At 43.9% G+C, this 26,402-nt stretch overlaps 1 protein-coding gene across 4 annotated transcripts in view; it reads left to right on the forward strand.

Moving 5' to 3' along the window:
• Nucleotides 1-26,402, forward strand: part of Sbf (SET domain binding factor) — a 164,112-nt gene that overhangs the window by 120,243 nt on the left and 17,467 nt on the right. For 3 of the 4 annotated variants that reach the window (XM_075689723.1, XM_075689720.1, XM_075689724.1), the window contains 12 exons: nt 368-540; nt 2,337-2,530; nt 3,648-3,855; nt 5,361-5,441; nt 6,284-6,396; nt 10,050-10,304; nt 11,057-11,116; nt 13,006-13,172; nt 14,967-15,143; nt 15,842-15,946; nt 20,076-20,261; nt 24,313-24,669. In XM_075689723.1, coding sequence (XP_075545838.1) covers nt 368-540; nt 2,337-2,530; nt 3,648-3,855; nt 5,361-5,441; nt 6,284-6,396; nt 10,050-10,304; nt 11,057-11,116; nt 13,006-13,172; nt 14,967-15,143; nt 15,842-15,946; nt 20,076-20,261; nt 24,313-24,669 — 2,076 coding nt within the window. The remainder of the gene's footprint in view (nt 1-367; nt 541-2,336; nt 2,531-3,647; nt 3,856-5,360; nt 5,442-6,283; nt 6,397-10,049; nt 10,305-11,056; nt 11,117-13,005; nt 13,173-14,966; nt 15,144-15,841; nt 15,947-20,075; nt 20,262-24,312; nt 24,670-26,402) is intronic. The other variant, XM_075689721.1, reaches the window with a different exon arrangement.

The raw sequence follows: 26,402 nt of genomic DNA on the forward strand, positions 1-26,402 counted from the left end.
TTTAAAACTCCCCTGGTCAAAACATTGGCTCCAGGCTAAGGCTCCCCTTGCTCGCCTATTCTTAATCCAATTCTAGCCTTCATTTTCTTGTGACCCCTTTGGCTTGTTCATAAAGGTGGGGGTTTCAAAAGTCACAGAAGCCAAGAAAAGCATAGGCAAATGGCAAAGTGTTTCTGTCTTTGTTACTTTATGTACTACTGCAGTTTTTCTCATTTCCTGTGGTGATGCTCTTAGCAGTAGTTTTGTACATATTAGCTTCTGCTGTGTTGCCTCTCTGGCCAAGCACGAAATTAAATAAATAAATAAAACTTGGTACAGCTAGTATGGTGGTGCATAGACATTTTTGGGCACTTGCCTGCTTCTGCAGCTGATGAAGGTGGCCTTTGAAGATGAAGTGACATCTGAGAGCATCGAGGCCTTTCGCAAGGTGCTGGGCCGGGCCCACTGCCCGCCCCATTTATTCCAGCTGTTTGCCTTCAGTGGTCACATGGCCACTCCTCCGACACCGCTGCACAAGAAGGAGAAGCATGCCACACTCACGTGAGTGGGCTTCCCCTTTCCACCTTCAGCCTGTTTCACATGCTGTTATTTTATAGTGTGAACCACCGTCAGAGGCAGTGCCACACTGTTGTTGTAAAAGGCTGGTTTAGCACATTGCAAATTTGAGTGAATGAGACTGCAGTGGCCATCAATTTTTCTAGTTGTGAGTGTGTGCTCATGCTGACACGTCAATGCATACATCGCACCCTGTTGCCCTGCTGCCATTGATGTCATTGCCATTAAGTGCATACTCACGGCTGTCACAATTACTGTGCATGGAGTGCTCTGTCCCCTGTGTGGCCAGAAACGCTGACTGTTTGTCATTTAGAAGAGGCTTTGCATTTCAGCATGCAAGAGGGCAAGGGCGTGTTTCACACCACTACGCAATGCCTTCTGTTGTGAATTATGCTGCATATGAGCTGAATATCAAGCATGAGAGAAAGACGGGACAAAAGAAACAACTGGACAAGATGAGCACATCTCCAGTTGTCTCTCTTGTCCTGTCTTGTTTTCATGCTTGCTTTTTAGCTGTGGACATGTACCAACTAGTCCGACCTGTAATCTTGAAAACCAAAGAGGTAGCAGACTCAGTTTGGGCTTCATTTCTTCAATGCATTATTCACGGAATGCATTTAAAAAAATGCAAGGTGGAATGATTGTGAAGCCCATTGCTGAATTTGTTGAAAGGTTGGATCAAGAGAGGTGCATATTCCACTTGCTAATGAAATTTGGTGAGTGGGACCACAAGCAAAGAACATTATTTATTAGCAGTGGCCAGTCTGACTTAGCAACTGGGAATTTGAATTCATTTTCTGGTGTGAGAGACGCCTTCGGACACTGTAGAAAAAGAAAGGGCATTGATGCATAAGAAGACGAGGTTCCAGGTTGCTCACACAGTAGGTACATACCTCATTACATTCTTATCGGGGAAAGAGTGCATGGAGCAATCCAGCTCTAGTATCAAACCTCAGTGAGAGAGACAGACATAACAGGAGATGCAGAGAGAGAAATTGGGATCTATGCATATGGATCAGCTCTTGTTCCGTATGTTGATATGTAGATATCCTTATGTGATTGTTCACTGCAGTGTGAGCACAGTGTCCAGATTGGGCACATGGATCAAAAACATAAAAAAAACTCCAATAAGCTAACTCTGAGATACAGTAAACAGGAGTCTGACTGCCTGCAGAGAGTAAGTGAGTCAAAAAATATATAGAGGAGAAAGGGATGTAGCAATGGAATCCTTGGACTGGCTTCCTTTCACGTCATGGATTTGGACAGTGCCTGCTTGGGACTATTTAATGTTTTGTTGATGAAACGAGGTTACATTGCATTCTACAGAAACAAATAATAAATTTAGTGAGTTTTGTGAACTTCCTCTGCACAGGAAGGGCCAAAACATGCGAGAATACTTTGAAGCCTGTGATGTAACATTGATGTGTTAAAAAGCAAACTTTGGCTTTAATTTCCTTTGCTAGTGCAGTCAAGCCTTGGATATAAGGAATTACTGGATGTAACAAAACAAATATAAAATTTTTCTTGCCGATGTTACGATGTAACAAACTATGCTTATAACCAATATAGAATATAACGGAGGCCCATTTAGGTCTGATGAAATTCAACTTCAATCTGCGCTTTTCTTTCAAATAAATTGTAGTTTTGAAAGAATGCTTCACCAGTCTTGCTATTTAGTGCTGCTTCAGGGTTCGCTGTTGTGAATGCAAGCCTTGGCGGGCACTTTTACAAACATTGAAGTAGAAGCAGAGGATGCAAGATCATCTTTTCCCATTGAACAGGGGCAAGGCGAAGCGGCAGCTGCTGAAGACAGCTATGCGGGCAGGCTTCAAGCCGCGCCCTTCATCACGCAAGCAGAAGTACGTAGTGCAGGGGCCCATGGCAGCCAGGACCCTCCCGGCGGGGGCACGACCGCCCTACGACCACGAGGCTCCCGACCGGCCCCTCACTTTCCTACAGGATGATGATGGCTCAGGTGGGTTAAAAAAACAAACAAACAAAAACTTGTAGAATAAAGGACACTGGGCAAACACACATTCTCCCTTGAAGGGACACCAAATGGAAACATTTAGGTGAGCTAGATGCTCATGTACTTATATTTAGTTGCACGTTAAAGAACCCCTACTGGTCAGAATTAATCCAGAGTCCCTTACTACACCATACCTCAATAATGCACTGTGCAGTTTTGGGATGTTTAATCGCACAATCTAAGGTAAAACAAACACAGACAAAGGAAATTAAGTGGACAGGACATGCTAATTCTCAACTTTCGAGTTAGCCCATATCTCTTCTACTTCTTATAATGCAAAAGCATTAGATGGCTCATGAAATATAAAATACAGTGGCATGGCCAGAAATTCTGTAAAAGGTCATGTGGTTGCAGGCAATCAAAGGGAGGTGCGCGCCACATGGGCCACTGGGTTCCTTGAAGCACCACCAGATGGCGCTCACCTCAGCGCATCTGCGGCAGTGGTGGTGCCAGCTTTGTGGGGGGAAAAACAAACGTTTCCCAGTAAAGATTATGGTTTCGTAAGCTGAAGTTGGCAGAAAGCAGCAAATGTGTGGCTGGCCTATATGTATAGCGCCGCGCGTTGCGGCGCTGCCAGTCGGTGTACTGATTTCAGTGAGTTCTGTCGTGCATTCCGGTGCATGAACCTTCGACTTCATCTTCTCAGTCAGTAGCTGTGCCTGATTCATTTGGACGTCCACGGAAATATGCGAATGAGGCTGAGGCATCGTCGGAGAGACGTCGCAATGCTTTCGCATTAATCCGTATAGGGACACCTAAGCACCCTTGAATTTTTCTTTGTCCGTGTTCTTTAACACTTCTTGTTCTACAGCATGAATGCACACTCGCCCATCTGCCAGTCAATTCTACCCTGCATGTCCCTAATGGATGATGTGCAAAATCCTTTAAGTCAGCTGCCCTGCAATGCCTTACACTAGTACAAAACATTTGTTCAAGGACACCATATTTTTTTTCATAACTGCATAGCACTGAGGGTGAGAGGGAATGCACAGGTACAGATGCATACTGATGTCTAGAGGTTTGTCAAAGCAAGCATCCCTCCTTTTTCTACTTTTATTCACAGATGACGCCGAATCTGTGCCACCTGTGCCGCTACCAGCCGTCCCACATCTTCCACACCGATCACTGGAAAAGATGGGTGACACTGTGTACAGCCGAGACTGGCAGAGGCTGCACCTAGGTGCCCTGGGTGCAAACTCAACTATGTCTCGGGGGCGCCCCGAGGGCTTTCGCATTAGTTCTGTCAACATGGGCTACACTGTCTGCCGTAGGCAAGTAGCCATAAGCAGCACTCTGTCTTACAAGAAAAGAAAAAGATTTTAATCTTAAGACATCTAGCTGTGTGTTGTGTCATACAGGCTGTTTTAAGTTGCTTCATGTAGTCTCCTTCTCACTCTAAAATAATAGATGCATGCTATATTGGTATGGATGTACCTAAAAGTGCTCTTTGCAAATTGTAGTTTTAGTGAATGGTGTCAAGAGCTTATTGTGCGTACAAGGTGTCTGCCACTGCTGACAGCCCATGCTGAAGGTCAACTGTAAGGTTGTAAATAAGCAAGGCTGCAAAAACGAGCTGTCCAGGGATATTAATGATGAATTCTGGTCAATATGGAACAAGTTATTTTGCTTGGAATAAAACAACTTGCATTCAACTGGTGGATCTGGAGTGAATTCAAAAGTACCAGTGCATGTTTTGGATCGACTCACTCCACGACAGAGTGTGCTTTTTTGATCATATCAGGGTGTGTGTTCTTGCAAAATATCTGGGACCTGCCTTGTCAACTCTGCTTGATGAGGGGATGGGTTTGTCAGGTGTTAATGCTTTTTGTAAGAGTTGGCCTGCCTACACTGTACTTTTTCTGAATGATGGTTGCATTTTTAACTGATGCGGGGTTTCATTGGCATATTTTACTTTGAGAGATTTTGATCTTAGATTGACAGCTTTAGGCCAATGTCACTCATAGTCCACTCCATTCAAGATTTGCGTGCTTGGGCAGTGCAGAGAACAGTATTAAATTCACATTTGTGATAACTTGTGTTGCAAAGATGTGAGTTTCACACAGTCAGGTTGGCTGAAAAGTAATGAAGACAAGTGGACGCAGTCTCATGTTTCACTTGGTTGGATTGGCAGTGAAGAAAAGAAAGAGGCAGCATTCTTCCTCTGCAGCCAGTGTGCGCACTGTATAGGGTACTGCTGAATGGCTGTTTGCAACCTGTTACATGTCCGAGCAGAGTGGACTATAAATGTTATACTAGTAAAGCTGTCTGATGACTATTTATGACAAATAATGCGACACTGGGATCACTTTGGTCCCTTCATAATAATAATAATAACGTAGACTCATGAAAGTTAGGCAGCAGTTGGGGAAGGGAGTGTGTTTGACAATTTTAGTGACAATAGCGCAGTTGCGGAGCAGTTTGTTTCTTACTGTAAAATTTGAATTTGTGACACTGGACTGCTAGCGCAGGAATTCAGATGACTCCTCTAGATTAACCAGTGGAATTCATCGCAAGTTATGCTATGTACCATATGTCATGTAAGAAATAGAAATTGGATTTTGTAGCATGACCTTTTGTAGGTACACAAAAATTTAAACTGTACCTTTTCGTTCAACCTTTGCATAGTTCTGACTAATCGTGCATAAGCCACCAACTATTCAACTGTAATAATGCCCTGATCTTGGTTCTGCATGAAAATTCTTGCTTTCATATTTAACAGGGATAATTTGAAATAATTGGGGCAAGGTGTTCCTACATTGGGCCTTTTGTTGTGCAGCTACCCAGCTCTCGTAGTGGTTCCTCAAAGTGTTCCTGATGACAGCATCCGCAAGCTGTCTCGCTGCTACAGGCATGCAAGGTGAGTGCATCCTCTCAGGTTGTACTTTGGCACACACTCTGGCACTCTGAAAGCAGCATTTATTTGATTACAAGCTAGTGCATTAGTGTGGCCACAGTTTTGTATGCAATGCTTCCAGGTTACTGCATCAGTTGTTTAACTGCCGTGTGGCTTGGTAGTCAATAATCTGACCCATTGGCCTAGCAGATGCAAAGTTGCACAGACACAGTATGTGTCTGCATCGTCAAATTCTCACATACAGCATATTCTAGCTTCCTAGGGTAATTGACAGGTCAAATCTGATTAAGAGTGACATATTCGCAAATCAAATTTGTTCATAAGCCAGCTAACTCACCGTGGTGGCTCTTTGGTCATAGTTTTCTGCTAAGCACTAGGTTGCAGGTTGTGATTCCCCAGCTACAGGATTCCATTTCAGTGGGGGTGAAATGCGATAACATTTGCATACTTAGGTGCAGGTGCAAGTTAAAGAATCCCGGGCGGCCCAATTTAGGTTGGAGACCTCCATTGCAGTATTTCTCATAGCGTCAGTGTTGCTTTGGTACATTAAACCTGATAAATGAATGACTGACTGAATGAATGAATGAATAAATGAATGAATGAATGAATGAATGAATGAATGAATGAATGAATGAATGAATGAACTAATGAATCTGAGTGATTGCCTGTGCTGTAACATCACGCAGGTAGTTATCATACAAATTTTTCTGCTTATTTATGAGTGAATGTGGGAATGCATATGTCAATGCGTAAATAAGCTAAATGTCTGTTTGTTGCATATGTTCCTTAGTGTGTGTTTGGTTTCTTAAACTTGATGCCATCCTTATAAAATAAAAAAAATGCAGGTTTCCGTCAGTGTGCTGGCGTCACCCAGGCACCAAGGCGCTGCTGATTCGGGCCAGTGGCTTTCACGGCAAGGGCGTGATGGGCATGCTCAAGGGCCACCCGACCACCTCCAGTGGGTCTCCCTCCTCTTCTCCCCTCCTCTCTCCCTTCCTCATTGTGGGCCGACTCGTCGGTCAGTCCACAGCGCTGCAGCACCAGTCGCCATACTGTTTGCTGAATGAAATCCATAATTGGATGACATTTTGTCTGGTTAGGAAGTAATTTCGTATTGCAAACAGAAAATAGAGAATGCTGACCAAAGGGTGCTGTCTTAGGGGCTGACGTTTTGGCTTCCACTTGGATGCTCTGTTCACTAAGCCTTAGTGGACAAGGTGGCTGTGTGGAAGCTGTAACATCAACCCCTTTGACAACACCACTTTGGTTGGCATTTAATTTTTTCTGTTTCTAATATGAGTCGTGCTAAACCTGAACAGTGAATGGTGTTGCCTGCTGTGGCAGATCATCGGCAATGGTATTTCACTACTGAGCATGAGGTTGTGAAGTATATTCTCAGCCGCAGTGACCACAGCACATTAAAGTTGGAACGCAAAAACACTTGTGTACTGAGCTTCTTGACCGGCTATTTTCCCCTAGGGGGTCAAAATTAGTCAAAAGCTCTACACTGCAGCCTCTCTCTCTCATAGCTGTTTCAGGATGTGAAACATAAAAAAGAAGAAAAAGAATGAAAAAAAAAAAAAAGAAACCCGCCATGGTTGCTTAGTGGCTATGGTGTTGGGCTGCTAAGCATGAGGCCGTGGGATCGAATCCCAGCCACGGCAGCTGCATTTCGATGGGGGTGAAATGTGAAAACACCTGTGTACTTAGATTTAGGTGCATGTTAAAGAACCCCAGGTGGTCCAAATTTCTGAAGTCTCTCACTATTGCGTGCCTCATAATTAGATCGTGGTTTTGGCATGTGAAACCCCATAACTTAAACATAAAAAACCCTAACCTAACCTTTATTGGCAAGTTGTTAAGAAGGCACACTGGCAAAAACGCAGCAAATGACAGTGAATAAGATAGTGAATATAGGCGACTTCTGTTAATTGACCCTGATGGGACTGACGAAATTGATTGAATAATCCGGCAGGTCAAATTAAACATGGGGCAGAAAAAACAACAAACCACACCACTGATTCATTTGGCAGCTCTTGCCCGATTCTAACACGCCTCCAAATCAAATGCGTGCCCTCCTTCTATGTGTCAAAAGTAGAAAACTAACGTAGAAATGACATTAAATCTCCTAAACAAAGTAGAATTGTAATGCACACCGAATTTTATAAAAATGGGCAAGGGTGTAATACGTCTTGCACAATGGTGGCTGGTTTCCTAAAGTCAGCTTTGCTGCACATTTTAAAGTCTGCTTAACCGTAAACAGTCGTAGATACCGTAACCAGACATTGTGAGCTATGGTTATAGCTCGAAAATCGTCCTAGGGAGTCAGAAAATAAATTGGTTTCGATGGGAGGTGACATGTGGTCATCGTATTCCCTATCCCTTAAGGTCCACTGAGACAGATGCTGCCACTAAAAAGGTCACTGGTCAAGACTGGTTAAGTTTGAATTATTCAGCGAAGGTGAATTTTAGGATCGAAATAACAAAAGCATTGGCCCATAGAAATGCATGGGCAAAGGCCGGGACCTTCAGCAGAGATCGAGTTAAGGCAAAACTCATTTTAACAGGAGTCGAATTAAGGGAAGTCTGCTGTACTGCCAGAAATCAACCCTTTACTTATTGAATCTTGTTGTACATTGTGGAACAACCTCAGTCATCATAAGCATTTGAGAATATGCTACACAAATCCATTATACATACGTGTGATAATGACAAGCTAGCGTCGACAAGAGTGGTTGCAGTACTCAAAACACTATGAATAAATGAGCAAACAAGTAGACAGGCGATGATAAAGTTTAGGGATGGAAACTCATTATTGGTTGAAGTTGTGCCAGCAAAAGAGAAGTACAACTTGGCGGCGATAGTAGCGACTCTTGAGATAACAGTCCGTGGTTGGCGAATTGAATTCCATGACTGACAATAGCCTCCCTCCTCCATTTACTGAGCATTGTTGCGTATTCTGGATTGTTGGGATTCGTTATGACAGTTCTTGAATGCATTATGTGTATTGCCTACAACTGATAAAGACATGCCCATTTCGCTGGAAGCTTATGACATAGTATCACTTTTTATACCATGATTGCATCTTGCGCAAGAGTGTGAATGAAATATTGAAGCAGAGATAAAGCAAACTGGACAGCAGTAACAGCATGGCAAAATTTAGAGATTGAAAGTATAAACAAAAAGTGTATGCTGCCACGTTCAACTAAAAATTTCATTTTCAAATCGTAGCTTGAGTGCACTGCTGCTTAAATTTTAAAAAGTGATTTTGAATGTGTAAAAAGAAACCTCATACGAAAGTTCACTTCTGGTAGACCTTAACTGGCCTAATGAGCAGGGTATGAAAGTTTTAATTGACACACCACCATTGTAAGCATCTTGGGTGTTTTTAAAATTTCTGCGCGGGAAGCAGAACATTATTTTATAGGCGTCTCTCAGTCCTTTGTTGTTCCATGCCTTGCAGAGGGTTTTCTGCTCGCATTTTTTTTGTTTTGTGAGCACACTGAGCATTTTAGACTTGCTTTGTGTCATTCTTTTATTCTGGCAGATATCCACAAGCATGTGAGACACCACATTGTGCCGGTCAAACTGTAAGGTGTCAAGTTTTATACCCTGAAACGAACCTTTCTTTTAGAAGTTTGGGTGGTCTGGTGACGCTCTATTGTTCCAGATGCAGAAAAACGCAATGCGCCTTAAAGGGACACTAAAAGCAAATACTAAATCAAGCTAAAGTGATAGACTAGTGCCCGAGAATCTCTAAGGCATCAATATTATCGTGAACAGAGCCTTAATAATCGAGAAGTTGAGGTAAATGCAGGGCATGATTAATGACTCCTGTGGTACATTCAAGCACTTGCCTGATGACGAAAGCACTCCTCAGTTAAGTTCTGTCACTAGTACTCAACTACTCGTTGCAGAAAACATCCTTGTATTATACTACAAGATGAAATAAAATGCTACTTGCCCCGTTCTATTTCATTTTCAGAAAAAAGAACTAATTGAAATTACCCTTGACAACGACGTCGGCGGTTGAATGGTTTTGTTTTCGCTCGACTCTGCACCGCCCACGCTTTCGCGTTTCAATAGTTTCGTTATTGCGTAGTGCTGCGCTGGTTTTGCTGGCTCGCGACACTCACACAAACTGCAAGTATTAAAGAATTCAACTTCCATGTGATGTCGCAGGGTGCCCGAATGGTCTACACCACCAAACAACAGCTGCAGGAGTGAATCCACTGCTCCGTCTTGGCTCGGTACTGCCATCTGTCGGGCGCTGTTTTACTCACCGACGGCAGCAAAGGGTGGTGATGGCGTATCAATGTCATCACTCCCCCTGTTGGGTGGCGGCGGGAGATTTGAATTGTGATAGAGCTATTCGGACCCTTCAGATGCAGTTTTCTCATTAAATATGTCTTTTCTTGATATGAAACAAGCATTGTGAGGTTTCTGGAATGGTATTTAAACAGTCCACATCAACTTAGTATTTGCCTTTAGTGTCCCTTTAAGCCTCAAGTTTTTGTGTGCACTGTCGCTTGATCTCTTTAAAGACTAGTGTGCTGTGTGGCACAGCACAAATGTTTCTTCTCTCTCAAGACCTGCCTGATTCTGTTGCAGGCACCGTGAGCGAGACGTCATCCTCGATCGAGCAGGAGAAGCTGGTGGCGGCACTGGTGCGAGCCAGCCCCCTGTCCCAGCCGACACGTGCCTCACCCGGTGTGCATGACTCGTCGCTGAGCATCAGCTCCCTGGTGCTCGACGGGGCCCACGACAACTTTCCCACACTGACGCCCGAAACGGCACGCCGCTCGCACAACCCCTTCCAGAAGGCTGTCAACAGCCTGCGCTCGTCGGGCGGCAAGAGCGGAAAACGTGAGTGCACCTCTTTACCTTTTTTTTTTGCCAGTGGAGTTGTTTCACTCACAAAGGAGCATGGACAGTATGATCTTGTAGCCCAGTTGTTATTGAACAGCAAAACACAGAGCAGTCATTTTACTTCCAGTGTGTAGTCGGTTTACTGAAATTTGCATGCAGCTGTTGGTTGTGCAGTGTAACTGGCTTGGAAGATATTTTTACTGTTACAGTAGAACCGTGTCAATACGTTTCCTGTTGCTTCTTTTTCCTGTTTGCAATGTTGCCTTTGCTCAGTCCTGACACAAAACCCAGTCTCCAGTGTAGTAAATAGGCTTGATGTATCACGATCCTCTGAAGTTTCTGTGCCTTACATTGCAATTTGCACAAAGTTACGATATGTTTTGTGACTCGTGTTTTGTAATCTCAGTTGTGCTATTGCTATAGCTTCAGCTTCTTATACCGGTATCACATGGGCACTTTCGTGATTTATGGAACTGCTGATTGATAGCTGCCATGCAGCCAACCAACTCACTTTTGAAACAGAAGTAGCTAAAATTTTGGGGTTACGTTTTTCTGCCTGTGTTGGTGCTTTAGTTTGTGTTTACACAATTATAAATTACCGAAACTTTCTTCTTTCTCCTACCTCCCGCTATTTCTATTGCACACTCCACTCACAATTCCCTGGCCCATATACCTTTTTTTGTTTCCTGCTTTGTTTACCCCCCCCCCCCCCATTTCTACACATTTCTTTTTTTCTTTTTGTTTTCTAGAAATTACTGATTCCTTCCAAATGTTCATGAACATAAACCGAGGCCTGTTACCATCTCAGAGTGAGTTTTCCTTGGTTTGATATTCTTTTTTAAAACTGACTTACCATGCATAAAAATTTTGAGGCCCCGGCTTTTTCTCTTTTACCATTTGCTTGTAATGTAGGTTATAATGTTGGACCTTGCGTGTGTGTGTGTGTGTGTGTGTGTGTGTGTGTGTGTGTGTGTGTGTGTGTGTGTGTTTGTGTGTTTGTGTGTTTGTGTGTGTGTGTGTGTGTGTGAGACTGTTGAGCCAGTTGCAAAACGAGTGTTATGTAGGACTCAAAAGGTTATGTGGTGCTATTTTATGAAGCCTCATTAGAAAAGTTATTGGTCCAGATACTAGGTGCTTGCAGCCTCATTGAATGCAGTTGAAACTACATTTGCTTAAAAAAAGAAAAAATGGAGTGCACCTCGAGCATCCTTCTTTTTTTTTTTTCTGGGATAAGTGGGTTTCTTTTGTGGCAGCATCATTAAGGGTTGTTATAAATGCATTGACATTTAATTAGGTCTTCAGCGACATCTTGCCTATTGAAATAGTTGCCAGAATACATCTGGCAACTGCTATGGACAGTGCAGTCGGACAGAAGTGATCAATTAAAAAAAAGGGTTCCAAATAGTGTGAAAGCATCATTTCAAGTCTGCTGCTTGGTTGTCCTTGCACTGTTTGCTGTCCATGGAAACTGCATGTTAACTGCTCCCTATGGGGTGCACTGTGGGGCCAGCAAGCAGACAACATTAACTTGCTTAGAGGTTGTGACCTCTCAGCACGATTTTAGAGTTTCACTTGTGTGGGACACATACATATTTGCTAGACCTCCTTTACTTGTGTGCTGTTGTAACGGAGTGCCCTATCAAATTGTCAAAGAAATTTCATGGGAAATGCATGCTAAATGAACTTGCTTAGTTGCTGGACAATGCTGTTATGAACATCAAGACAAAATATTATTCATCTATATGCAGCTGGGAGCCCACAATTTTTCTCAAAAGGCTATGTGTTTTCTTCTTCAACTTTTCAAAGCCCCTGCTTCATTATAATTTATTGGTCTTTTGCTTACATATACGTAAGCTTGATGGCTATTGGATGGATTTATTTAGCTGTTACAACCAAGCAGTGCCTTCGGATGAATCAGAAGCGAAGAAATCTCATCGCTTATGGGACATTGGTGTCACCTGGTGGCAGAGAATGGTGCCGTTGCGCCAGTATTATGGCCTCCAAAATTGGGTGGCGCAACGGTAGTTCAAACGACTTTGAGATCATGAAGGTACAAGATCTTGGTGTGGTGATGAGTGGATGATGGCTGCGCATGGCGGCACAATTTTGAGTGCAATGTGAACAACAAAAAGATAGGGAACATTGCAAAGACATAGTAATGGCAGCATTTGATTGTGAATTGCTACATTCATGCAAGGTGCATTCAAAAACAGTTCATTTGGAAGGATTCGTGACATTGCATTAGATACCAGGCGCATTCCATTCCTTTCATAGAAGGTCTTTAGGCACTGCGAGAAGTCATTAAATTATCAAAAAAAAAAAAAAATGGGGTTATGTCAGGGAATGCAACTGGAATGAAATGGACAGCTTACAGTATTCTCTGTGTCATCTTCCTCTAACAACTTTATATTGGAAAAAATATTTTCTGAGAGTACATTTGTGCCAGAAGCATGGAACACTCAGTAGAAAATATTTAAATTATGAATGAAAGCACTAGGAAGCTTTTTTTTTTAAGTACTATAACTGAGTGCTAATCCAGAAATTTGGTGTCTTCTTGGCTCAACTTAGAGATTGCCACTTTTTCAGTTATGGAAATTTTTCTCAGAATAGCTGGAGGGAAACCTGAAGAAGTCAGGGAACTCGGAGAGACTGATTTGACTGGGTGGCTTGACTAAGTGTCGTCCTGCTGGCCTTGCAGAGTCCCGTTGGGGCAGCCTAAAAGATCGTCGTCATGGCTCAACGGGCAGCCTGACACCAGAGTTTGCGCTACGAACCTCGAGAATGGCTGAGGTTGGCTCCCAGGAAGGTGTGCATACCCTCCACAAGGTTGCACTGTACATCTTTGGCGAGAAATCGCAAATAAAGGTATGTGTGCAGTGATGAGCCACCGCGTTGGGGGTGTTGCAGCCGTCTTTGTGTGGCGCTGTGTGACAGCAGTCTTGGTATCAATCAGCAGTGGACATTACATGCACTGATATTCCAAGTTTTTCCTTTGAAACGTAATTAACAATGATTTTTAACTAGGGGGGTGGGTGCAAATACTACTCAAATATCACCGAATTGAAATGAATGGTGAATGTTTAAATCATTTGACTTGCGAATTGATTATCTATTCTATTTTTTTAATATTCCGTATGTACTGTCAATCCTCAGTATAACAAAGCTCAATTTAATAAAACCTGTAATGTAACAAACTATTTTCATTTCCTCATCTTAGTTCAGTAGAAAACCACATATTTTTCTTTTTTATGATTTAACAAAGTAACTTCATTAGTTTAATTACCTTGCATACATTTCACATGAATAGACATCTACTTTGCATGTCTTTTCAGCCAGTAATCTGTAATTGTTTTTTCTCGTGCTGCGTTTTACTGGCTCCTTGTTGAATGTGAGCTGGGAGTTTGTGCGGCTGCATTGGTAATGAGAATCCAGCAACACAGTCAGCGTGGGAGCCCCAGAGTGGTCACATGATCAGGGCGTCTGCAAGTACACTCAGACGACGTTGGTGATGAATCATCAACCAGTAAAAAGAACCCTAATACTTCGGAAGGGTGCGAGAACTCGCTTACACGGCTTCACTGTCCGTTACGTATCAGTTGCTCAGATTGGCATACATCTGTGAGGGATTTTTTTTTTTCATCCACTTTAGTATGCACCTCTATTTGAAGCATGGCACTTGCAACCTCTGTGCTTGCCAACTTCCTTCAATAACGAAGCCTGATTTTGATGAGTTGGGAAATCCATGCTGGCCATTGTGGCTTTAGAGCCAGCATGGTGGTCTCAGTGCAGTAAAATCAGTGTGTGATGATATTGATGTTTGCCAAGCTAGCAGTAAAAAATTAAGGAGCCTGAAGTGGCCGAAACAAAACTCACCTGTTGAGATGTTCAAATCAAGGCATTAGTAAAGTCACTTATATTTAATGAATTGCTGCCATAGTTCTTATGTATACATTTGCTGTTATTCGAGACCATTCATATTGAAACCGGACTTTTGGATTGTTGCCGAAATATTCCCCTGGATATCATATGCGAATACTCACAGGAGTGTTGTGTGCCTATATCAAATTGCGTCCATCAGCACAACCACCAATCGAATGAGGAGTATTGCATACCATAAGATGTATGTTCACTCAGCAACTCCATTTTTCCGGCACTGCTTTAATTGATCACATCCACTTTTTGTGCACGGAGCCACTCACACAAGAGGCATTCTGTGGCTGACTTACCTGGGCATGTATGGCCATAGTGCATAGACTGTTCACTCACGGTGTGACAAAACACACCCATATCAAGAAAGTGGCGCATGTTGTGAAAGTTTAACTGGCCAGAATTAACATCTATGTAGTATTGCCAACAATACAAATGTTTGTAATGTGTAGGAATCAGTGTAGGATATGCATGTTCAAATGCATACTGGATACACTTGAGTACAGTTGAACCTTTGTAGTGAAGTTACATCCGATGCAAAAATACCTTTGTTACATTCGACATTTGTTATAAGTATACCTTTGTTACATGCTGATATTGGCAAGAAGCTTTTTAGATCTACTTCACTATATCTGATAAAGTGACAATTCATTTTCTCTGTGTTAGTTATATTGAGGTCTGACTGTAGCAATAATTACCAATTGTGGGTGTGTACCCACAATCTGGCGGCAGGGCATCAAGCCGGAGACATATGCCAACTGTGACCTCATTCCCGTGGAGTATCCTGAAGTGCGGCAGGTCAAGGCCAGCTTCAAGAAGCTACTGCGTGCCTGCTGCCCCAGCGCACCTCCAGCCAGTCCTGAACTGAGTTTCTACAAGATGGTCGAGGGCTCCGAGTGGCTAAACCAGGTAGGACCACATGCTGGGCTGGTCAAGCTGCACTTCCTTCCCTTTCTTGCTGCTATCTAGATGTGTTGGTTGTTTGTGTGACACAGAAAGCCAGATAGTACCTTGAAGTTGGTGAAATGATGGGTTTTTGTGCATGTGATCTGCCTGTCCACATACCTCTGAACAACCCACAATACAAAAATAATAGGGTGGTGTTGCGGGGGGGGGGGGGGGTAGAAATTTGTATGTAAAACCAGGGAACTCTGAGTGCAAATTTAAGCCTCGAGGTTTTGGCTTCACGGCAATCCACTTTGCCATGAAGCCTTGCTTTGCCAAGGCGAAATTTGCTTACAGCAGGATACGTATGATACAGTGCAGCACCAATATGACTTTGCAGTGTGTCAGAAATATGACTGCTCGAACTGTTGGAATCTCTCAGAAATCAGTGATAAACTTGTTGTATGCAGTTGTTGGTATGTCTAATTGATTATTGGATTGCATGCAAACTCGTACCATGCGTCTTGTGTTTATAAATAACACCCGCTTTCATATTTCAATTTTCTTTTAAATTTTTGCTATGTGGTGTACTTGTGAAAGTACGGTCATTACCCTGAGTTTAGATATAATGGAGATGCGGACGTATTGGCATTAGTTTAGTCACACCTCTGCCTGCCGAGTTCACTAGTTAAGAGTGCTACCTTATTTTCTACCCCCACCAGTTGCAGTGCATCTTGCAGCTGTCAGGTGCAGCTGTGGACTTGATCGATGTCCAAGGCTCTTCTGTGATGCTGTGCCTTGAGGATGGTTGGGACTTCACTTGCCAGGTTGGTGACTGTAGTTTCTGCTTTGTGGAATAATATTGTCTTTATATTGTGGGGTCTCACACCTGCTCTTGGGACAAAGGAACGACAAACAGTAGTGCAAACAATCACAAGGGCGTTTATTGCACCTTTCCTGCACCAATGCCAGTTAGCCGAATCACGATCCATAGAACATGCCGTAGGCACGCGACAAATGGAGGAAGTCCTACTCGCTATTCGACTGCAACCGGATAACAAGCAAATATGTTCACTCTGATGCTAGGCACCAATGCCTAATCGTTTGCTTGTACAGTCACACAAGCGGTGGCACATAGAGACGATCTTGTTCATCCATTCCGGTGTCCTTCTCTTGAGCCTTTCATAGGATTTTCTCGCGAACGGTGGGCGAGCGCACGAAACATTCATGCAGCTCCCCGACCCCAAGCCAAAGAGAAAGAGCCTACTTCCTTTCGTGCCCGAGTGACCCCTCCATTAAGTGGCCTTAGCAGCACAATACTCACGCCATCTCTCATATTTTGCTGTAACCACACCAACCGCCGCCGGTGCCTAGCTACGCGGAGAAGCTGGTTTACAGGAGAAACGAGAGCCATGCTAGGAAAACAACATCAGGGCACGCGTGAGAGTAGAGCATCCCCACAGTATACAGTAGATTTCCATTAACTTGACTCCGACTAATTCAATTTTTTTTATTATTTTGATCCGAACTGAAGGTTCCGGTCTGCACAAGTGCAATTCTGTGAGCCCAAACTTTTGTTATTTTGTTCCTAAAATTTACCTTTGCTGGATAATTTGAACTTTACCAGTCAGCACGCAAGTGCCTGACCCCAGTGGCGGCCCCTTCAGTGGAAGCATGAGTGAAGCTTGGGGGGCAGTCAATGCGTTGAACATAAGTCAAATCTCATGCCAAAAGTGCCTATGGCCTGCCTAGGGAAATTTTTAAGCAGTGTCTGTAACTTATAATATCTGATTATGGCATTTACATGATTATAACACGTGCTTCCTTATTCTTTCTTTCTTTAAGGAAAATTGGGCCGAAAATTGTATTGTGTGCTGCAATCGGATGCAAAACCAAAACTGCCTTTGTGGCGTTTGTATGCTTTACCGCATAACACTTATGTATTGTGGCGAAGCTGACGTTACGAAACCGGTCTTCTATTGCAACCTATATATAACCCCTGCCCATTTTACTTGCAAAAAAATAAGGCGCGCCTTTGATGTCTACTTTGTTTAGGAGCTTTAATTTAATTTCTACATTAGTTGTTTTTTCTTACTTTGGACTCTTAGAAAGTGGTCGTGCATTTGATTTGGGGTTGTGTTAGGATCGGGCAAATACTGCCAAATGAATCAGTGGTGTGTTTTGCCCTCTATTTTCTGCATCTTATGAAATTCGACTGGCCGGTTAATGTGATAAATTTCGTAGGTCCCGTCGGGGTCAATTTAACGAAGTCGACCAGTACCCTGAATGAATGTTTTTTCTTGGAAACATAGTATAGGGAGTTGCTTAAATATATAATCCTCTGCACAATATCGTCATGTCAGCTGCATCAACCAAAGTGTATCAGATTCAGTGCCTATGGCGTTCTGTTGCTGAGCATGAAGTCATGGACTGAATTTGTGGCTGCAACGGCAGCATTTTTTTGGCGGCGAAATGTGTACTTGTACACACATGCATGTGGAAGAATCCCAGGCTATCAAAATTAACCTGTGGCCCTCCACTGCAGCATCCCTCATAACCCATTTTGCAGTAAGGGATGTTAAGCTCAACAATGTAATTTGATTTAGTCTAAAGATTCCCATGAAGGACATGTAGAGCATGTTCAGTCACTGATGATTCTTGCATAGACTGTTGGACTAGTTCTTTTTATAATGTTTGTCCCAAGAATTCTACGTGCATTGGGAGCAAAATATCTCGATATTATGAAGTAAATGCCGGTACTACTGGCTTCATTATACCGAAGCTTACGTGTACATTGTAATAACTGCGACGATTATAATAACCACAACCTTGGCGTAATAAGAAAGAAGGTTGTTGGTTCGGCCCTCGCAGGCAGCAAGTTATTTTCTCGTCCACTTTCATTTCCCTCAATTTATTATTTCTACACTTCTATCAAAATTACAATTAACTTCCTCTATGCTTTCCTTGGTTTCATTTTATGCTGAGTTCATATGGTCATGAGTAACAAAAATTGGGCCCCTCCGTTTCCCTCCTTCTCATTCCTTTGTGAGGGTCTCAAATCGGCAGGTTTGTTGTTTGAGCTAGCATACGAGGGTTTATTGGTCAGCCGCCTGCTCATAAAGTTCATGTACTATGGGGCGCCAGTGGCTGAAAGCATGTTCCACACTCGCCCTGATGGCCTACTTGAGTAGCACTGGCTAACACTCTCAGGGTTAAACACACATAAATGCCTAACCTAACCTAACCTAACCTAACCTTCGTCCCTATAGTTCCCATGCCACATTATTGGCTATAACAATCTTCCTAACCTAACCTAACCTAACCTTCGTCCCTATAGTTCCCATGCCACATTATTGGCTATAACAATTAAATCTGGCTACTGGGTGTCCACGCCAAAAAGAAAAGGGAGCATGAAATCCAGGAAAAGAAAAAGAAAAAAGAACCTCCAGCTCCTTCACCACACCTGCCTTTATGCTGTGCACCCTGCTTGGCATGTCTTTATTGCCCCTCTCCCGTGTCCCACCCCTTCCACATCGGTGGGAGTGTGGGAAAGAGATGGGAGACGGGCACGCAAGGCTGGCAACATGATGTGATGAAGGCCTGCCCTCGAGGGTGTGAGGCACAAAAGTGAGTGTGGCAAAGCAGGTTATATATTTTTTTCAAGGCAATTCAGCAAAGACTTACCATGTGGGGTGTGCAGCACAAGGCACATACTAGGTTGTGCAACAGTGACCCCTTTCCACTCTCAATATGTTTCAGCGCATAACGCAGCTGTATTGAGGCGGAGCTGACTTTATGGAACCGGCAAAAACCGCAACTCCGCTGAGACGCACTTATTAAGACCAACGATCGCTCACTTCTGGCATTTTGGGGTGAGGCCACGGGTGGGGCTTCAAAGGCTTAACCACGAGTTTACATTTGTCGTCTTCGTAGCAATATGTGAGAGCGAATTTGCCTCTGGTTTGCTAAATTCACGTGGCCACCATGTTCAAATGCAATGTGAGATGCTGGAACATTGCAGAATGGTGATGTATCAAGTGGGAATGTAATGCATAGGAGTTGATGGGCTTTTTGTCGGGACCACAAAAATGTGATGTATGAGGGCCCAAACCAGAAAGTCTTTACTCCTACTTTTTATAACCAAATTACGGCCGTAAATGCGAAGTCAACATATCCATATCAAGCAGTCGACCTTTCTTGGACTGGTCCAGCCTTATCTGCTGCTAGGTCCACGACATGGCGTCGCTGTTAGTTGTTGAAGATGGCGATTGGCTTCACATGTCCACAGCGTACAAGCAACGAAGTGCGATTTGTTTTCTATAGAGTAAGGCATGAGCACCCATCGAAATCCACAGGAAAATGCAGCCCGTGTATGGGGGAAGGTGTCTTGCTTTGATAAGTGTGAGGTGGTGGTGTTTTGAGTTCGCAAAAGGCCATGCAGACTTGCATGACAATGAGTGTTCGGGGAGCCTGCGTCTGTCGCTGACTGACGACATTTCCCGTGTAGATGCAAGTTAGTGTTGCAGTAGATGAAATGTCTGAACCGGTGTGGGGACTATGTGGAAAAATAGTCTGAGAGACATAGAATAGTACGTATATTTGTAATGACCTGTAGTATGTGCCTTATTTTGGCTAATAAAAAATGGGGCAAAGACTTTCTGATTCGCCCTCTTATGGCAAGTGGAGAAATGCAACTGCAAGGAACGTATCAATGGGGTTCCACTGTACTTACATTTTTTGTAAACATTCACTATGAAGTGTTTAATATCATGTTTTATTTCTTGCCACTTAGATCTACAGACCTTCAAGTAAAGTCTTTATTTTCATCTCTGTGGGAAAGAGGGCATAATAAGCAAAAGTCCAGCATACTGCCATCCTTTCCTGCTGGTTTTTCTGCGTGTGCCATTTCTGTATTGTACAACTAATCCTTCTTCTTTGTTGCCTTATGCATTGCAGGTGGTGTCTGTTGCTCAGCTTTGCTTGGACCCATACTATCGAACGTACGAGGGTTTCCGGGTGCTGATTGAGAAAGAATGGCTAGCATTTGGCCACAGATTCTCGTACCGAGGCAACCAGACTGCTGCCGCAGCTGCCAGTGGCTTCGCGCCCGTCTTCCTCCAGTTCCTTGATGTTGTTCATCAGGTATCAACAATTATCTGGCATGAAGTGCTATTGCAGCAGTTTTTTGAGTACTGATCACATTAAAGGGATACTGAACAAATCTTTTGCCGCCGAGATTTTTAGCCCGAACGAAAGATTGGGTGCTGAAAGTGGTTGACACAACCTTGTTTTCAGGCAGAAACTAGCGGAAAAAATGAATTCAATGCATTTTTTGCAAAATACCATGTCTAGCGGCTGAGCCAGTTACTAGAGTTACTGGAGGAGGTGACGTGTCTGTCGTTGTCTGTGCTGGATACTGGCACGCTGGTCATCGCCCGTGTCTGTCCACCCGCATGTTCGGTGCCGGACGGCAGCAAACGACGTCTCAACTGCGCAGTTGCTCGTGGCCACGCACTTGTTTCCGCAAGTGGAGATTGTGCCCAAGTCTCTAAAATCGCCGTTTGTGTTGTCTGCTGCTTTGTAATGTGATCAGTGAAGCCCCTGGCACAACACAGAAAAATGCCTCTACGCTGCTGCATGTAAGGGTGTGAGAAAAGTATCGTCGGGTGAGGAAAGCCGCCATACCCGATGTCATACCTTTCCGGTTGAGCCAAAGCTTCAAAGGATATGGATTAGCGATGCGCGCCCATTGCAGCCAACATGGGTAACGTCAAAGCGCGACTTTCTGTGCTCCGAACACTTTGAGGACAGTGACTATCACATGAGCCCTGCTTTGCTGCAGAGCTGCGGCATGCCAGTGTAAGGGCGCTGTGGCATCGTAGTAGTAGGGTCCTTCAATACTTTTCATCTGGTTATGAAAGTTCTGCATAACATTATAGGAGAGCTTCGTATAGTGTCCGCAGTGAACGCACCCCAGCGCTGGCACAAGTAGAAGGTTGACTGGAGCAGATGCCAAACGGATGCCACAGGCGTTCTATGCGCACGCTCGCTATTGTGCAATGGTCGACTGCCTGTATCAGCGTGTTAATATTGTCGACCCAACATCCAAATTGCTGCCCTGTTTCTGTAGTGTTCAGAAACTTAAACGCGAACCATTTCAAAACAACTTCAATGCCTTGTTGCATCAACGTCTGCTCTGGCTGCTGCAAGCCGGCACACATGATGTCATGGCGGTCAGCACGCAGCCCCATGCTTGCCAGCGTGCAATTGCTAGGCGCTCACAATCCTAAAAAATACAGCCATCCGTTAAAAAATATGTGAAATAAACACTGCGTATTGGAGCAGTCGCGTCTTCCGAGTGGAATTTTAATGCTTCCCTCATTTTTTCATATTTTTGTTCAGTATCCCTCTAAAAGGGCTCTGAAATGCTCCCAAGAAAGCTATTTGGGCAGCACCAATGGCAGCATCACAATGCGGTGATATTGTGCACTTTGTGCGAGGGACGTATTGTCGATGTGTGGCATTATAATTATTGGTTAAAAATGTAATGTGTAATTTACGTTGCATGATATTGCATATGCTGTGTATTGTGTACTGCGTTATGTTTTATTGTGTATTAATGCATTACGTTTTGCAGCCATTTTAAGTATCACCTAATTATCACACTGCCATGAACAAGGTGCAATAGAACCTTGCTAATATGTTGTTGGCATGTTTCAGGTATGTAATGAGCCATGTACTAATTAACTGACAATGGCAGATGAGCGGCTATAGACTTACCGGCTAAAAAAACATGTTAATCGTAACTCAAACACACATGCAGACAAGTTTTATTTACGAGCAAGCAGCAAAAAAAAAAAAAGAAATCTGCGATTTTCACTTGTCGTCATGGTGGCCTTGCAGCTATGATGGCTTCCTCAAATTCAGCAAGGCCACGGGCCAGTTTCTCCATCAGGCTTCACTTCTTTGAGAACGCCTTCTTCGCAGTCAATTCACTAGCCGAGTCGGATGCGGAAAGGCCATCATCCACGTCGTCATCCATGAGGACGATGTGAAAGCGCTAGAAGCTGAGGGAGCAGGAAACATGTCATGGATATTATATTTTGACGTCACTATCAGTGGCGACTGCAGTCCGGGAAAGGTCCGTGTGCTGCGATTTCGCTAACTACGGTCTGTGCACATGACATTTTGCCAATTCCACGCTTGTACGTGCCAAAAAATGGAGTAAATGCAGTTAAACGTTGATATAACGAAGTTGGTAAATCAGCAATTTGCTTCGTTATGCCGAAATTTTGTTCTATAGAAATTCGAATTTTTTGTGCAAATAAGTACAGTTGCCGATCGATTTTTCTTGCATGGAAAGGGGACGCAGAATTTTTTTTATTATCAGGCAATCGAGAAAAGCAAATTTGAATGAAAAAACAATTCTTTTTGGTAAATTTGGGAGTCGGCGACGAATGATACGGTTTCATGCCACGTACGTTGACAATATTCAGCGGTATGCATTAAGTCATGCCAGTTACTCTTTCACGTGTACTTCGCCCCCGCAGCTGATGGCGTCGCCCCCACCGGGATCGACGCTATCAGCAAAAGCTCCGGCAGCGGGGAGCAAATGCTTAGTTTGCCTCTCGCTCCAATGGGTCTCTGAAACTCTAGATTGTGCAACCTCCAATACTAAATGCACGGTAAGACGGCTTACATGGTGCCACACCGTCTCGGCACACCCACTCTTTGCTCATGTGGTATACCTCTAAAACAGGATATGTGGCTGCATGTACACACAGCCGCGCTTGCTTGCAGCCACCCGCAGCCACTGTCGTGATGCATGCCGATAATTGAGACGCGCCAACTTACCCCCTGCTCTGCCCCCTCGCATGCGCTTGATTGCGTTACCACGAGCTCATTCCCCTGCCACTCTTTCCCTTTGCTCGAGCAGCAAGGCGGCAATTTCTCACCTCACACTTTCACTCGCACCTAAAGCACACAGTATGCAAGGCTCGAGAGGATCTTATCGCACTTAGACTTCATATGGAACAGGATGTGGCTCCCCTTTGGCACTTGCTTTGAGTGGTACATTTGCAGGCAGCAGCTTGTAATTCAATCATTTGTCCATCTGCATCCGTGGAAGTTTCCATTTATTGTCTCAGCATTCCTTTGCGGTGGCAGTGAAATTTAGTTATATTGAAGTTGTATACAAACACACTTCATTATATTGAGGTTCTAAATACATGGTGTTCTATGGACAAGACGTTATGAAAAGTTAAATACTTCGTTATTTCGAGAATTTCGTTATGTAGAAGTTCGTTATATTGAGGTTTAACTGTACTACGCACTAACCGTTTGGCATGCGTTGAGCAACTACAGCTTAAGCAGTCAGCCAGTGCATTAGGTTAAATGGTGACAGGGCCGGGAATTCATTGTGACTGTATTTAAACTGGAATTACTTATTAAGCTGATACATATTAACAGAGTTTTACTGAATTGCAACTATGGCAACAATGTATCAGCATGATGAATACATAGTGTGCCAGCAGCTACCTCTCGGAGGCTGTTGTAACTATTGGAGTGCACCATGGCCTCCAAGACTGCACCACACGCCGCCCAATTGTGGAGGCCATGGTGACGTCATCAGCAAGCTGATCAGGTTTGGCAACCATGGACTGCCAACTTCTTTTATGTAACGCCAATGCGCTGCAGCTATTGGGCGCCACACTAAGATGTCATGGCAGAGTGAAATCTAGCATCCAGAGCCACAAAAATTTGAGTCGAGGGTCACCTTCATTTTTCTTGTATTATGAAGTTTCTGTGACTGATAACTTTGGTTTGTGTTCATTAATTATCATAATTTCTTTTTCTTTTAGTTCTTCGACATGCCAACAAAAGGCCTATAGCAAAAGCGGTGGCACTAAAAAAGTGTTGCAGGGCCAATTTAATTATAAAGGCTATGTCCTAGCTTTACTGCCTTAGACAGACCAGACTAAATGAAGCAAAGCTGTTTACTGCCAGTCAACTGGCCTGCAGTAGCAACAAATCACCAGTAATTTATAAATTGGCAGTCACGTAAAAAAGTGACAGAGCAATTCACATGGACAAGACCAACTTCTTGTTATGCGTGAAACAATCTAGTTAAATTAGCAAATTTGTGTGCGCCGCTGCTATTTTTCAATGTGCTCTTTGCATTCTACCCCTACAGCTCCTGCGGCAGTTCCCGATGTCGTTTGAGTTCAACGACCTGTTCCTACGGTTCCTGGCGTACCACCATGTGTCATGCCGCTTTCGCACCTTCCTGCTCGATTCGGAGCTGGAGCGCATCGAGCTAGGCTGGACTCCCTCGCCCAGTGGTGCGAGCAGCCTACATCGCAGTGGCCGCAATGTGGCTGCAGCTCTGGCTTCGGCTGAAAGTGGTTCGGACGAGGAGTCAGCTGCCGCAGCCGCCTCAACGTCCGCACGTGCCTCTGCAGCTCCATCCTTTTGGGAGTACGCTGATCGTCTGTGGTGCAAGTCGTCGGCCTTCTACAACTTCTGGTATGCAGCCAACCTGGAAGACGAGGTGAGGCTTCTGCTGTCTTCCTCACTTTGTGGTCGACTACACGGGCTGATGAGCAGTGAAGAATGTGGCAGTAGAATGTCATTATGGAGAACCAGTGGGGATAGTGCTGAAAATTTGCTATGTCAAGAACCCAAATATAACCATAGCCTCTCTAAAATCCGACGTAAAACAAGTTTTCTTTTCCTTTACTTCATTTGATGTAGCTGCATTTTTGGCTGCATATTCTTGTTGTAGCTTCATGCTGTTCAGGAATTTTCCTGCATAGGGGATAATTTTATTTAACCAGGTTTAATATAATCGGGTTTGACTCTACATCCTTTCTATAGTGTAAAATGCACGTACGTAAATTCAATCAGGAGAAGAAAAGTTATATGTGAAGATTTACTGCATGTGGATTTTCAATAACACGACCCTACTTGTGACACCACTCTGCACCAGCTTTCTTCTACAAGGAATTGGTAGTGTTAACAACGACTGCCAATGACAGTATCATTATTTCAAAGCAAAGGAAAATCTCATAACAGCAAGAGAGGCGTAGTGCATTGACAAAAATGCTTATACTACCCTCTAAAGCTGCCTGTGAAACCAGCTGTTTTCCTGAAATGTACCATGGGGACATCAGTTTATAGACAATGTAAGCATTTACGAAACTGAATAGCTGCTAGTGCTTGTAAGGTCAGCCACCTGCTCAGCAGTAATGTTTGAGGTGCAGCTCTGACGTGTGGTTACGGTCAGGCAAGAAGATTTTAATGCAATAGCGTTAAGGAGCCCATGTCGCAGAAAATCCTGCGCCGGCTCAGGTGGCCCGCGTCCGGCATCCGGTGTCAGATGTTGCACTGACAAAAAGATTTTCGAACCGCACATACTCAGGTCATTCATGCGACGCAAGGAATTCACTGACCTAATTACGTGCTAAATTAAGCTAAATTACGTGGAAAAATCGTAAGCTATGACTTACACAAAACCTACAGACATGATAGCTCTCAGATTGTAATTTGAATATACGAGAAAACATAATTCTGTTATGGGAAAGCTCAAACAAACCCCTTTTCCAGCGTTTCTACAAATCACAGACCGGAGACGGCATCCGCCATTTGTGCTTGCGCGCACGTAAATATATCAGAGTCCACGGAGCAGCGCCCGCTTCCTTGATTACAGATGGTGCTTGCCTCCGCCACATCGCGGCCTTTGCAAGAGGCCGCATTTCGACCAGAAAGCCCATCTTTGTGCATAGCATTCGCCACGAGCGTTTCCCGGTAAACATTACAGGGACATACGCTGCAGTCGGCGGGAGGTGTGACAAGCAGTCAGGGATCTTTGAATGCTCTTGCATTCCATTCTTAAAGGCGAAGCTTAAGCGTCCTCCAAATTTTTTTGCTGTGCGTTGCTGACAAGCTGCCTCACCTGTTCATGGATTGCTCTGCACACTTTGTGTTTCATTATCAACAGTCATAGCCTTGCAGACGAAGAGGTGTTCTATGGTTGTTGATAGATGACCGTTTCCGGGAGCACAAAGTGCATGCGCCAACCGTGGCAGCCATTTGGAATAGTGCTTTTGAGTATACTGCAATGCATGCAGGCATTGTGGTTACGCTAATCGCCCACGATATCCGTACAAGCCCCGGGTGCCTCTTAGGTGTGTGTTGCAGTAGTGGATTGCCCATTGCTCTGTGCTGAAATGTTCCAACAGGTGTGTGATAAGCTGCGTTGAGGAGTGACACGTCCTTGTGGCT

This window comes from Dermacentor variabilis, chromosome 4 (assembly GCF_050947875.1).
Source record: "Dermacentor variabilis isolate Ectoservices chromosome 4, ASM5094787v1, whole genome shotgun sequence".
Lineage (NCBI taxonomy): Eukaryota > Metazoa > Arthropoda > Arachnida > Ixodida > Ixodidae > Dermacentor > Dermacentor variabilis.